This window comes from Copadichromis virginalis, linkage group LG3, assembly GCF_057382275.1.
Source record: "Copadichromis virginalis isolate Kocher_CV1m ecotype Utaka linkage group LG3, C_Virginalis_male_GT1.1, whole genome shotgun sequence".
NCBI classification, from domain to species: domain Eukaryota; kingdom Metazoa; phylum Chordata; class Actinopteri; order Cichliformes; family Cichlidae; genus Copadichromis; species Copadichromis virginalis.
The window spans coordinates 34,151,303-34,164,485 of NC_140620.1; the positions used below are offsets into that span (position 1 = coordinate 34,151,303).

At 41.5% G+C, this 13,183-nt stretch overlaps 1 protein-coding gene and 2 non-coding genes across 4 annotated transcripts in view; 2 read left to right on the top strand and 1 right to left on the bottom strand.

Annotated features, from left to right (window-relative positions):
• htr2cl1 (5-hydroxytryptamine (serotonin) receptor 2C, G protein-coupled-like 1) overlaps nt 1-13,183 on the top strand; it is a 113,866-nt gene that overhangs the window by 80,494 nt on the left and 20,189 nt on the right. For both annotated transcript variants that reach the window (XM_085450753.1, XM_085450754.1), the window contains exon 4: nt 9,613-9,813. In XM_085450753.1, the coding sequence (XP_085306879.1) occupies nt 9,613-9,813 (201 nt within the window). The remainder of the gene's footprint in view (nt 1-9,612; nt 9,814-13,183) is intronic.
• On the bottom strand, nt 2,140-2,213 carry trnak-cuu (transfer RNA lysine (anticodon CUU)). The gene has a single exon. It is a non-coding gene; the product is annotated as a tRNA-Lys (tRNA).
• trnak-cuu (transfer RNA lysine (anticodon CUU)) lies at nt 7,942-8,014 on the top strand. The gene has a single exon. It is a non-coding gene; the product is annotated as a tRNA-Lys (tRNA).

Below are 13,183 nucleotides of genomic sequence, written 5' to 3' on the forward strand. Positions count from 1 at the left end.
GCCCTGCAGGCCTTTTGTTTCCCCTGCCAAACCTGACCACATTCACTACAGTCATGTGTTGGCTTTGTGGCAGGCAGGCATCCTGCTGGAATGCTAAACAGGACGGGGAAGGTTGATTGCTGCTTAATGGGCCACGCGTGGCCAACGGACACACTCGCTGGCCCGCTCTGTGCCTGTCTGTTAGTTCAAGCCACCGCTGATTGCTCACTGTGGTAATCAATGTTTCACACAGACACACACTGAAACAAAACACTGACAAGTCTGTCCTTTCCTTTCGCTCTTTCAGATGCACAAACACACTGAGACAGATTGGCTGTTTGTCTCTCTGTCATTTATATTACACAGAAGAACACGAGTCCCTGCAAACACACCCAGTGCTCGCACACACACTTGAGTGGAGTCTGGATCTTTACGTGCAGTGTTATCCATCAGACTGGTACTTGACTGCATTGATCCTCACGGCTGACTGAGTGATCGACCAGACACACACACACACACACTCGCACGTCACTGAATGTTCTCACACCATTTCGACTGACAATAAATTATTCCAGCTATCATAATAATGATGATGCTAATGAGAATGATGATGATGACAATCATGATAAAAGATGAAGGGAATGGTAATTTAACAATGGTTTTTTACCCTCTCTCTTTCTAATGCATAGGCCTACATGACATTTACACACACACACACACACACACACACACACACACACACACACACACACACACACACACAGAGCTTTTAGAGAATATGTGTTTGCATTTCTTTAATTGGAATTGCCAGATGATTAAATTAAATTGATGGAGCATAGGCTTTTTAAAATAACAAGGATACACGCACACAAATACCGGCAGGCAATTTGTCATGTAATATAAAATGATTAGATAAATGTTCTTGGACAGGAATTATGAGTTTAATTATCATAATCAAATCGTGCATCTCTGATAAATCTCTAGAAACCCAGCTAACACCAACTGTTGGCATCTGGGCTCCAGTTAGACAAAGACATAAACTTGTTGTGTCTTCTGTTGGGTGTAAATGGTGCACCATTTATCCATGGATAAAGGTCTTCATGAATCATGTATTGCCATTACAGAGTGTACTAGAACTTACATAGATCTTTTCTACTCCACACTCTACACTGCTTTCTTACTACAAGCCTCAACTACCGGTTCACACATTGCCTCTTTTCTGTGCCTAAGCACTTACACAAGCTAATATTCATACACAGGTGCATCGGGGGGGAGAACACAGTGTTCAATATCAGTATCAGTGTTGTAAGTTAAAGACCCTACAATAATACAGAGAAAACAGAGAAAACCTCAACAATCATATGACTCCCTGTGAGCAAGCACTTTGGCGACAGTGGGAAGGAAAAACTCCCTTTTAACAGGAAGAAGCCTCCAGAAAAACCAGGGTGAGGGAGGCAGGGACATCTACCATGACCGGCTGGGTTGACAGGAGGAAGGCAGGACAAAGACACACTGAGGAAGACAACCAGAGATTAATAATAGCAAATTATCAATAATAATACTGTAGCAAATGAGTACCTTGCCCACAGATTCTTAAAGGTCTGGAGCCATGGTAGCTCACTTATTCCACACAAGATAAACAATTTGCACACTCCAAGCAAAAATACCAGCTAGTTCAGTCAGTAGAGCATGAGATGCTTAAGCTCAGGTTAGTGGGTTCAAGCCTCACGTGGGGCGTTTCTCTTTTCTCTATCAAGACAGAACTTATGTGAGTTTACTCTCATGTAAGGTGCTGACAAACAAGATTCTTTGGGCATCATACTGAATCTTAGTGTGGATTCAGGAGTGGAGGTTGTCTCCTAATTGTGAAGGTTTTTGGTTGAATCCTCACATTCTGTAGTCTGCATGTTGATAAATTCTTGGGAGTCAATGAATCCTCTGAATGTGAACTTTTGGTTAATAAAGCTTCTGTGTGTGAGTGAGGCTAGTGGTAAGAAGTCATTGCAAGAGCTCCTATCAAGTACCAGTCATTTACCACTAAGCCACCAGCTTGTAATCCGCACACTGGAGGAACTGTGGATTATTATACCTTCTCAGTAACAGCTTCCACAATTAGACAGACTTTATGTTAATTATTTATACTAGACTGTAAAGTCCTAAAGTTCTAACGCGGGGGTTGAACCCACGACCCTGAGATTAAGAGTCTCATGCTCTACCGACTGAGCTAGCCGGGCCTGCATTGTGTTTTTGTTGTGCATTTACTTGCAAGAAAAGCTCTGTCTGATTTGATGTGGAAGCTGTTATTGCGAATATTCATTCCTCGAAACCCAAACACAGTCCCAGCCCTTCAGCTTGCTTGGTTTCCTTTAATAAATGCTTTCTTGGTGATTCTTTTGGTGTCAGTTGCTAGTTTCAGTGTGAGACACTGAGAGATACTGCACGCCAGTTCCAAACCTGTCTCGTTACCTTCTGTTTCTGTCAAAACACAAAGGCAGCGGCAACAAAGAAGAACAGCTCAACACTTCACAACAGGACTTTGCTCATCATGGTGGGGGCATCCATCTTTCATACACAGCTGAAGTCTCTCCTGTATGCAAACTTTGTTGCTGTGTAGTTAACTTTTTCAGCTGCACCAGTAATTGATTGAGTAGAGGGGAGGAACGTGAAAATCTTTTAACTTATCAGAAATATCTGATGCTTTTCCTCTTGGTAGGACAGTTTAAAAAAGCAACAGCAAGAACACGGAGGTCTTCTTCTGGGTAAGACTTATGGTTCTGTTTTTCAGGATAATTTGTTCTGTTTTGCAGACGCGATCTAATTTCCATTCTGCTTTTCAGCAATTTGTCCATGTTTTCCCTTCCTCCACATTGAGACCTTATGACGGGAGGGAGATATGGTGCCATCTCAACTGAATGTAATTCAGATTCATTTGACTTCTTCCCTTCCTCAGGTCTCTGTTTGCTCAGTGATAAAACATACAGTAGACGTGATAATAAAACACTGATAATACATGAAGCGAGGAAACTGCTCATTTTTGAAGGTATCTCACTTCAAGTCTTATGGCCAAATATAAAACAAATACCCAAAACTATGAATTATTGATGTGGGGGAGGGCAGAATGGTTAGGTAAGGATGAAAATGAGATGGAACAAAGGCAAGAGAAAGGAAATGATATCTCATGGACTAAATTAAGGCAGGAGGAGATTACACAGACAGGAAAACACAGCCAAAAAAGTGCATGACATGCAAGGTCAACTCAATCAAAGTGTTCATTGAAGGCTATTTCTCTGCTCACAAACTGGAAACATAGATTCCTGAAGAAGACATGTTTAAAAAAACTGATTTTTCCCCAACAGTGAATTAACTCAGCACATCAAAGTCTGTGCTTTAAGAAACTGGAAAGAAGGCCAATGTACACAGCCAGAGAAGGCCTATTATCATCTATCATATGTCATATACAGACATACAGGCTCGGGCCTTTTTTAGTCAGTGAGGGCTTGGATGCCTCTCCACACCTGGCGGCGGTTGTTGTCCTTGAGGAAGCCCTCTATCCTCCTCCTGTAGGCCTCCTTGGCCTGTTTGATGCCCCTCCTCAGGTTGGCTCTGGCAGTGCTGTACAGGGAACTGTCCCTCAACCTGAAGGCTGAGTTACGAGTTCTGATCAAAGTCTGTACTTCACTCATCATACAAGGTTTTCAGTTAGGAAAAATCCAGATGGTTTTGATCACAGTCACATTCTTTACACAGCACTACATAGACTGAGTGAAGGTCTCCAAGTCCTGCTGTTCAAAGATGGACCAGTCTGTCAGATCAAAACAGTCCTGTAGCTGGAGGAGAGCATCATTTGGCCATGTTTTAATGACCCGGGTGCTTGGAGGGGGATGTAGGCAATGATGTTGAGTGATGTTACTGTCCACATGGTCCAGTGTCCCATCTGCCCTGGTAGGAATAACATGGTGGTGGAATTTGGGGAGTACAAATTTCAAACATGCCTTATTAAAGTCCCCAACAACAATATGGGTGCCTTCAGGGTGCTCTCTCTGCTGTTGAGAGCCTCCTGACGATAAGTTGGAAGTGGTTGAGTACTGAGCTAACGTTAGCATCGAGGAGGATGTAACCAATGGTAACGTTGGCTACCGTTAGCACATGAAGTAGATAAAGTGGGCCTGCACTAAGCGGACATGGCCTCTAAGTCTAGTGAGTAGTGACTGTCTATTATTCTACTGATCTGGAACCGATCCCGAAGCACATAAGCACAGAGCCCACCACCACTTCCCCTACCGGAGTCTTTGTTGTGGTGCTGGCGATGTAATGTCCGGCCCAGTAATTCCACTTGGGATCGAGGATGTTTGGATGGAGCAAGGATTCAGTTACCATCAGTAGACAACACTCCCAGACAAAGGTTATTAAGTGGATATCCACTTTATAACCCACAACCTTAAGCCATAACACAATACAAATTAATGGGTTCGATAAACTCTTAAATTTGCCTTGAAGAAAAAAAGTAGCTATAGAGACCAAAACTGTCCATTGTACCCAACTGTTAACATGTTTTTTTTTCTGGTTTTTGAGCCAGCCTCAAGCTGATGGCGGCAAGCCCATTTTTCCAACATGGTGTGTAAATGTTATGTGAAGCACATACTGAGGTCAGCTGAGTGCATAGACTGTGTGCACACGTGTGAAGTGAAAGGTAAATGTCAGTGAGTTTCCAAGAGTTCTAGTGCATGAAATCTGATAAAGTGGTTCAGGTGATGTCACAAAAAGCTTTCAAGGCGCATGCCCAGCTAGTTCAGTCGGCAGAGCATGAGACTCTTAATCTCAGGGTTGTGGGTTAGAGCCACATGTTTGGCATAGCTGTTTTAAATCACAATATGCTGGAATAAAGTCTTGAGCAAGGGACCAGGAGCCTTATGTTTTTATAAAGATGTGTGTCATACTGTATGAATGTGCACTGCGCAAAAAAATATAGAGAGCATTGTTATTCCAAGTATACCACCAAGTAAGTTAAACTTCTGAGATATTGATCTGGTCAGTTAAGTAACATAGGAAGTTGTTAATGAGTTTCAGCTGCTATTGTATTAATGATATTAACTAGAGGGACGACAATGAGACAACTCCCAAAACAGGAATGGTTTTACAGGTGGAGGCCACTGAAATCCTTCCATCCTCATCTTTTCTTATTTTTTTCAATAGTTTTGCATTTGGCCAGGTAGCACCTGATACCTGGACCCTACAGAGGTTGGACAGGTAGAACAGTATCTGCTGCTTCGCGCAAGGGCGAACAGGATGGTTGGTGTGACCAAGCAATCAGAATCATGAGGGTAACCTGAGGGCCTGACATCCTCTGTGCTAGTCTTCTAGCCCTGTGCTCAGTGCTCATTGGCTTTAGGACAAATTCAGACATATAGTGGTTAACACATTTGTTTGGGAAGTGATAGTTTGCTGATTTAGTTCCAGCCAGAGACACAAATTCCCCTTGGGTTTGTGTCTAACGCCAGGAAAGACATCTGGCATTAAAATCTGCCAAATCAAATTTGCAAAGCTCCATGCTTATCAAGGGATATAGTCAGGTAAACATGGAGAATTTAGTTAAGATGCTAAAAAAGCATGTAATTGCTGTAAAATCTGAAGCTGTTGCTGAGACAGAGCAATCCTTAGCTCCCCCTGTCTGCAGGTACAAGTGTCTCAGAAGGTTATAAAATGTTAGCTGAAGGCCATGAGTTTGAAAACCAGGAGATTTTCTTTTAGAAAAACAAATTAATTCATGTAACAAACTGTAAACATGCCTCTTTTGTTTTCCTGGTGAAAAAATGGACATTTTAAAATAGTAGTCTGTAGAAATTTGCTTGTTCAGTCAGCCTCAAGTGGCCACTGGAGGGACTGCAGTTATTGACTTCTTTTTTTTCAGTTCTGGAGTTCAGCATTTGGTCGAACGTGTTCATGGACATCACACGTCCCATGATCAAACTAGCTGATGCTTTCTTTTTATTTTTGGAAATCAGTGTTACATCAAACTAAAGTGAGCAGAAATACAACACAAATTCCCACCACAAGCGCCCTTCTTGACTACCATCTGACCTGTTCATACGTCATAACCTTTCCGTATTATGCAAAGCCTGACAAAATGTGCGATGATTCAAAAGTGCTGTTTAATTATCAGCTATTTTGTACAGTTGACTGCAACACTCAGTTATTTTCACTCGGTCTATTTAGAAGAAAGTCTAACTCACCCGGTAGCCAGCTGAGTAACACCTTGTGTGTTTGTGTGTGTCATGCACTGCCCCCCAAAAAGCGTTTGACCTCTGAAACATTATGCAAGCTGCCTCCCACTCAGCATGCACACAAACAAGCATGTGATTCATTCCACATGCATCACATACGTGCTGCTCGTCCTACAAATCAGAGATGAAATTAAGCAGCCAGATTACACGCTCGCGGGTTTGGCCCCAGGTCATGTCCTCGGTTCATATAAATAGCCGCGGGCACAGAGAGACAGTTTTTGCGGTATATGCCCTCTTTAGGAGGATGACACAGCATCAGTGTTGCTCACTTTTATTTATCCTTAACAGAACAGCTTTTCAAGTGAAACATATCACTCAGAATCAAAGATTGCCTTTACTGGATGATTTGTGATGCACTATAGTCCCTTGAAATGTGGAAGCAATGGCACGGATTTCAGTTAGAAAGATATTTGAAATGAAAGTGACGGAAAATAGATATGAGCCAAAGTAATTGAAAAAGACGGAGGAGACAAGAAGGATGCAAGCTGTGACACTGAGTACGGTAATGGAGCATTCGTGCCTCGAGCAGTTAGCATAATTGTAGTTGATGTTTGGTTTTACTCGTTTCATTTCTTTAAATAAATAGTATCTTTCTTGCAAGTGCCAGAATATAATTTTAACCCACTCAGCAGCCAGCCTGCCAATCAAGCTAATTATTTAAGCCCAGTTTAAGCAGTGTGTGACCTGCTGATTGTAATTACGCATCCGCTGGACTCTGCTGACTCCCTCACGTGTGTTTGTAGCTGCTGTATTGTTATCCCAGGGGGTGTACATGGGCCCAACGCTGAGATGGCAGAGAGCGATTTTATTCCCAACGACCCCAAACTGCTCACCCAACAAATCAGCGAGGGGAGACTGACTAGCTAGTAGCTCTACAGGGTATCACACTGGTACTAGATTTGACCTTTGATCTCCAAGCGCAGGGAGAGATAAAAGAGGAATTCACCCTCTGGGATCGTACAGCATCACTGAAAAAGAAAAAAGAAAAAAAAGAAAGCTGATCTGATTTTAGTTTCACAAACTGTGCATCGGATGCTAGCTTCTGTTTCCTGCTGGGAGGTAAATTGAGCCCACTGTGGTCAGGAATGATTTTCTTTTATCTCTGTTTGACTTTTAATGTCTTGTTTCACGCCCAGCACAGTCACTCTGGGCTATTGGTCGACACTCCAGTTAGGTTGGCGAGAGACAAGCAAATCAATGTCGTTTGTTCTTATACAGTTCTCTATGTGCTCATGAAAAATGAAGTGCACCCCATAATTCAGTAGAGCCACTTTTAGAAGCAATAAACTGAATTTGTTTCTTTGTGAGGTGACTTTATTATCAGTCAGGAATTCTTGCCTGCTCTTCTTTACAGCTTTGCTTGAGTTCATTGAGGTTTGTGGGCATTCATTTGTGCACAGCTCTCTTAAGGTCCTGCCACAGCATTTCAATCAGGATGATATCTGGACTAGACCATTGCAACGTCTTGATTCTTTTCTTTTTGCTGCTTTGCTTTGGACCATTGTTTTGTTGCATGGCCCAGCTTCAGCCAAGCTTTAGTTGTCACACAGATGACCTACCATTTGACTCTAGAATAGTTTTTTGTACAGTTGTATAACCCAGGTTGTTAAGTCTTTTTCTAATGGGTCATGAACTTTAACATTTAGCATCCCGAATGACACTGGTAGACTTTCAGATGTAGGCATGGCTAGCTCAGGTGGTAGAGCATTAGACTCTTAATCTCAGGGTTGTGGGTTCAAGCCCCACGTCAGGTGTAGCTGTTTCTTCTGACTTTGTGGTAAGTTCTATTAAGATTGGCCTACTACATACATCTAACAAATATGCTGGAAAAAACTGCTTGAGAGAGTTCACAGTTGCTAATGATCAGTTGACTGCATCTTGTTAGCAGCCCTGATTCATACTAACCCAGTAAGTACGAGCCTGCTGTCTTTCAAATCCCTGTAGCTAACCTTGACTATGAGGAAAAATTGAACATTCTTGATAGTCTGAGAATTTATTCAACAACTTTCATTTTTCCTGTTAATAAATACATGAAATAAATCTTTCATGTATCTGAATAATTTGCGGCTTTTGTGTCCTGAATGTTTTTAGCAAAGTCTTCCATTCAAATGTTTTGAGGTGCCTCATCATAATGGTTTGTAAAAAATGCATTTGTATTCAGAGTGGTCTTTAAAACGAATGCTTAGAGTGGGAATACAAAACTCAAAGACTGCAGCTAGTTCTTGGCTTCTGCAAAGCCTTGTTGTTTTCAGTCTGCGGCAATACATTTTGCTAAGTAGTGGCAAAATGCAAGTATAATGATACAAGGAGCCATTAAGAAAAACAATTTAGTAGCAGTCATGCTAGCAGCTCTGTGAGCCAATCAGCACTTAGGTTAAGGTCAGTGGGCATGATTTACAAGACTGTAGTGAATTTTTTCAAACATGCACAACCCAAAGTGTAACTGGGGCATTTTGAAATTTGTAAGAATTTGGTCAGTTTAGGATTAAGTCTTTGGGCACCCTCGCATCAGATTTTAAGGTGGTTCATCAACTATTTAAAGCTAAAATTATTGAATCTCATTGCTATTTACATAATCACATGTTCTCTCCAGTATTGTCTTTTTTTAATCTTTTTTTCATCCTTGTTTGTTTGAAATATTGTCATTGTAATTTGTTATTGACAAGTTCAACTTTTTATTGAATCAGTTATCTCTTTAGAATCGGGGCTAATCCCTTATTCCTCTTTGTTAGATTCATTTTTTAAGGATGCAAGAAGCAATAAACCTTAGGCTACAACAACAACTACACCTGCATCACAAAAGCACATACTTATACAAATACTGATTTTCACACATAATTTTGGTGTAATCGCCCTGTACAGATGATAGCTATGGGACATAAAACACAATCTAAATTAAACCTTATATTCATAGTGGGTTCATTGATATGCAAACTGATAATCTACTCTTAAAATCTAATTCCCAGCCATTAAATTAGACATCTAAATAACTCCGCCTAAGCCTAATCATAATTTTTACAATAAACCAGAGAAATGCTGTAATCAAACTATCACATTTATCTGATTTTTCACAGAAACTTGGAGCTGCATGTAATTTTCATTCTCCCTTTGATGTACTCTAATTAATTAACATTTAGTCAGCCTCTCCATGCTGCATCTTAAGCCCTCAAAGTCTGCTAACCCTGATGCCATTCACTCAGCCAGACTCCTAGAATCGATTGAAAAAAATGAATTACTGCTTTTAAAGTCAAGAGCAGCAACCGCTGCCCATGAAAAAACAACAGGCAGCTTATTATTATTTACATCACCTGGCAGCACGGTAATCTTTCATGTTCTCTCTCAATTCTTCCAGACTACGCCTGGCCCCTCCCCAGCGCTCTGTGTCCGATCTGGATCTACCTGGACGTGCTGTTCTCCACTGCCTCCATCATGCACCTCTGCGCCATCTCCCTCGACCGATACGTCGCCATCCGCAACCCTATAGAGCATAGCCGCTTCAACTCTAGAACCAAAGCCATGATGAAGATCGCTGCAGTGTGGACCATATCTATAGGTCAGCATTTGCATGTTAATACATAAATGTAGATTTGGCTCCTTTTCCACAGGCACTGTTAGATTCCTAATTAAAAATATTTCAGTTAGTTAGAAGTGTAAGTGATGGCGTAATTATACATAATTGTGCTGTTTATATTCATGGTGTCAAGAGGTGGAGGCCACTTGACAGCATGAATATCACAAATACTCCAATTTCAGCCAACAAAACTGCTGCACAGGCTTTAGGATGGACTGTTAGTTAAATTACCCGTGCAGAAAACCATATTATTTGCCAAATTATCACATTAAGACTGCTCCAAAAGGCACCAACATCACAGAAGTGGTCAGGTTTAATGAGTAGCTGGCTAACAGACAGCTGGTTAGCAGACAGATACTGGTTTAGCAAATTAGTGTAAAAGATACACGTAACTACCATGACATCATCCATTATTCTCTATCATATCGAGACTATCTCTCCACTCCGCTACATACTCCATATGTACAGAGTGGAGAGATAGTCTCTCACTCAGAGAACCAAGGTTACAATGTAACCGTACAGTTTGTGAAGCCATGTTTTGAAGCCTCGACACGGTTGTTTTCACCGTCACCATCTTGGTTTTAAAAAAAATGGAAGTGATGAGGACAAGAGTGAAACGGCTTGCTCACTGGTTAATGTCATGTAAACCACAAGTCATTGTTTAGTGAGCGCACCACTTCCTTTTTGAAACATAGTCTCCAACTCAGATTAACAAAATACACTTATATTTTTTACTTCCTATGACCAAAGATTTGTGGCTCAGCACATAAACTCAGCAGCAAACTGTTTACAGAGGCTAGGACAGCAAGTGGTTTTGCCAAAGACTTGTGAAGGACTGGACATCTATGTACCAAGTCTTCCACCATACAGCCTTTTTTTCAGGCTAAACTATATAAACAGGACAGAGCAAATCTTTTATTTGAATGAACTGTTATGTAAATGTGCCGCCATAAGGGACGGCCAGAGTTTTATGACTTTACGACTTTGTTAACAACTCGTGACAAAGCGCTTACAGACCAACATCTTTGACTCATCCCACCATGTTGATTGGTGTTGTTAATCAAGAAAAACATGAAGTATATGAGGCTGTTACTGTAGCAAAACAATTTGTCTGTGTGAGCATGTGCAATCAGATTTGTAAATGTGTTAAGAAATCTGTAAGTGTGCACAGTGATAATGGTTGAAAAGTCTAAAAATCTTTGTTGACGCACTAAGAACACAGACAAGTCACCAGTTAGAGCTCCTGGTTTAGATTCCATGATCTAAACCAGGGGTCCCCAATCCCAGTCCACGAGGGCCGGTGTCCCTGCAGGTTTTAGATGTGTCCTTGATCCATCACAGCTGATTTAAATGGAGAAATTGCCTCCTCAACATGTCTTGAAGTTCTCCAGAGGCCTGGTAATGAACTAATCATGTGATTCAGGTGTGTTGACCCAGGGTGAGATCTAAAACCTGCAGGGACACCGGCCCTCGTGGACTGGGATTGGGGACCCCTGATCTAAACCTTTCTGGATATTATCTGTGAGTTAATTAGTCTCTGAACACGTTCTGCTTTTGCGCTGGGGTTGTTTCTCTTTTTTTCTTTAATTCAGTGAACTGGCCTTTCATCTTCACACATCTATAAATGAGCACAATGAAGAAAATACATTCTACCTTTGTGTCGTTTTGTGGTCAACTGCAAGACTGGATTTTTATATTGCACCACTGTTAATTTAGCCGACCCCTACAGGTACACATGGAGAGTTTCGAGACTGATGACTGTTGTTAAATTTAATGACTTTTCAGAATCCCCCTCGCAGTGTCTCCAAAGGTCCTATCAGTGCCCCTCCTGACTTTATGAAGCAGTGGGAACCCTCTCAGTTTGTTGACGCTCAAAGCGTCTGGCTGTGTGTTGTTACAGTTGGAAGTGATTTGCATCACAGACTTTTTACTCCCCAAAGGTGATCGCAGCACTTTTCTTATTTGATTTTGTTAGAAGCTAGGACGAAAATATGCGAATAAATTAATTTTGTCATCTTGAAATGTAATTGTTAAAGGTAGCCAGAAGATATGCCGTAGAGTTATTGACACTTCATATATATATATACACACTGCAAGTCAACATTCATATGTGGATTCCTAAAAGATGACTTTAAATGTTTTACCACAAGGATTTTAGAGGGAATTGTGGCTTTGCTGGAGTAAAAGCAGTCATCTCATATAGTCTTATGATTTTTATTTTATTTTTCGTTGTTATTTTAAAGGGACAGTACACCCCCAAAAAACAATTCGACATATTTTTTCCTCTTGCTTTTATAATGTTCATAAATAGGTGTAGATATGATTCTCTTGCCAAATTTTGAATCAGGAAAAATTCATCTCAGCAACAATTTCTCTTTAAGAAATCACAACCCGGTTTCATTTAAAAGCTGCTTCCTCTCTGCTGAACTGCACCTGCAGCTGGGTAACATTACAGCTCAGCCAAGGGTGTTTAAATCTTCTCATGCTGTCGCAAGCAAGAGCTTCCCACCACACATACTTCTCAACCCACTGTCTCCCTACTGGGAGTCAAATACTGACATTTTGTAAAAATCACTGGCATCTCGAAATGATGCACAAAACATCCTTTGACATCTGCGTCATGACGAAACAGGTTTAGGCAATATAAAAGACATGCCTCGCTCCCGACTCTCAATTTTAAACGCACTGGCTAAGGCCTGATTGAGATTCTGCAGTTGCATTGTAGGTTAAGGAGTAGATTCGCAGCTGAAGCATAATTCAGGCATATGGCGTCAGTCGCACAGGTGTAGAAACCAGTCAGTGAGTCCCCTATCAGCAAGGAAAATATGTCTCAAGCTAGATTGCTTTGGTTACTGTCAGCTTGCTGCGGTTGCCCGTGGTTTGGATATAAATGGAAATTGTTTGCCTTCAAAGTAAAGAAGAGCTGCTTGCAAAAGCAGCTTAGGGTGGGGGGAAAGGAGGGTTACTTTCCAGTCTTCTGTGACTGAAACTTTAGCAACTGCTTTCCAACAGGAACCGCTCACTATCAGTCTCACTTTTCTTTAGAGATCGTTCTTTGCCAGGAGGTTGCAGACTAGTCTCTGGTACCTGCGCTTTCAGCAGTGGTATAAATGGCACAGAGCTGTCGGGATGTCACCGTCTTACATGCAAAGCAACCAGTGTGGCAGATTAGGACAGATCAGGGATCGAAACAGCGACCTTCCGGTTACAGATACGCTTCCCAAACCCCCTGAGCCACAGGGGGCGTGTGTTGCACAGAGGAAAGTATGACCTCCCTGTGAGGAAAGTGATGAGGGATCAAATGACTTTTAAAACTTTTCCCTCAACCCTCCCTCGCTCTGTCTGACCTCCG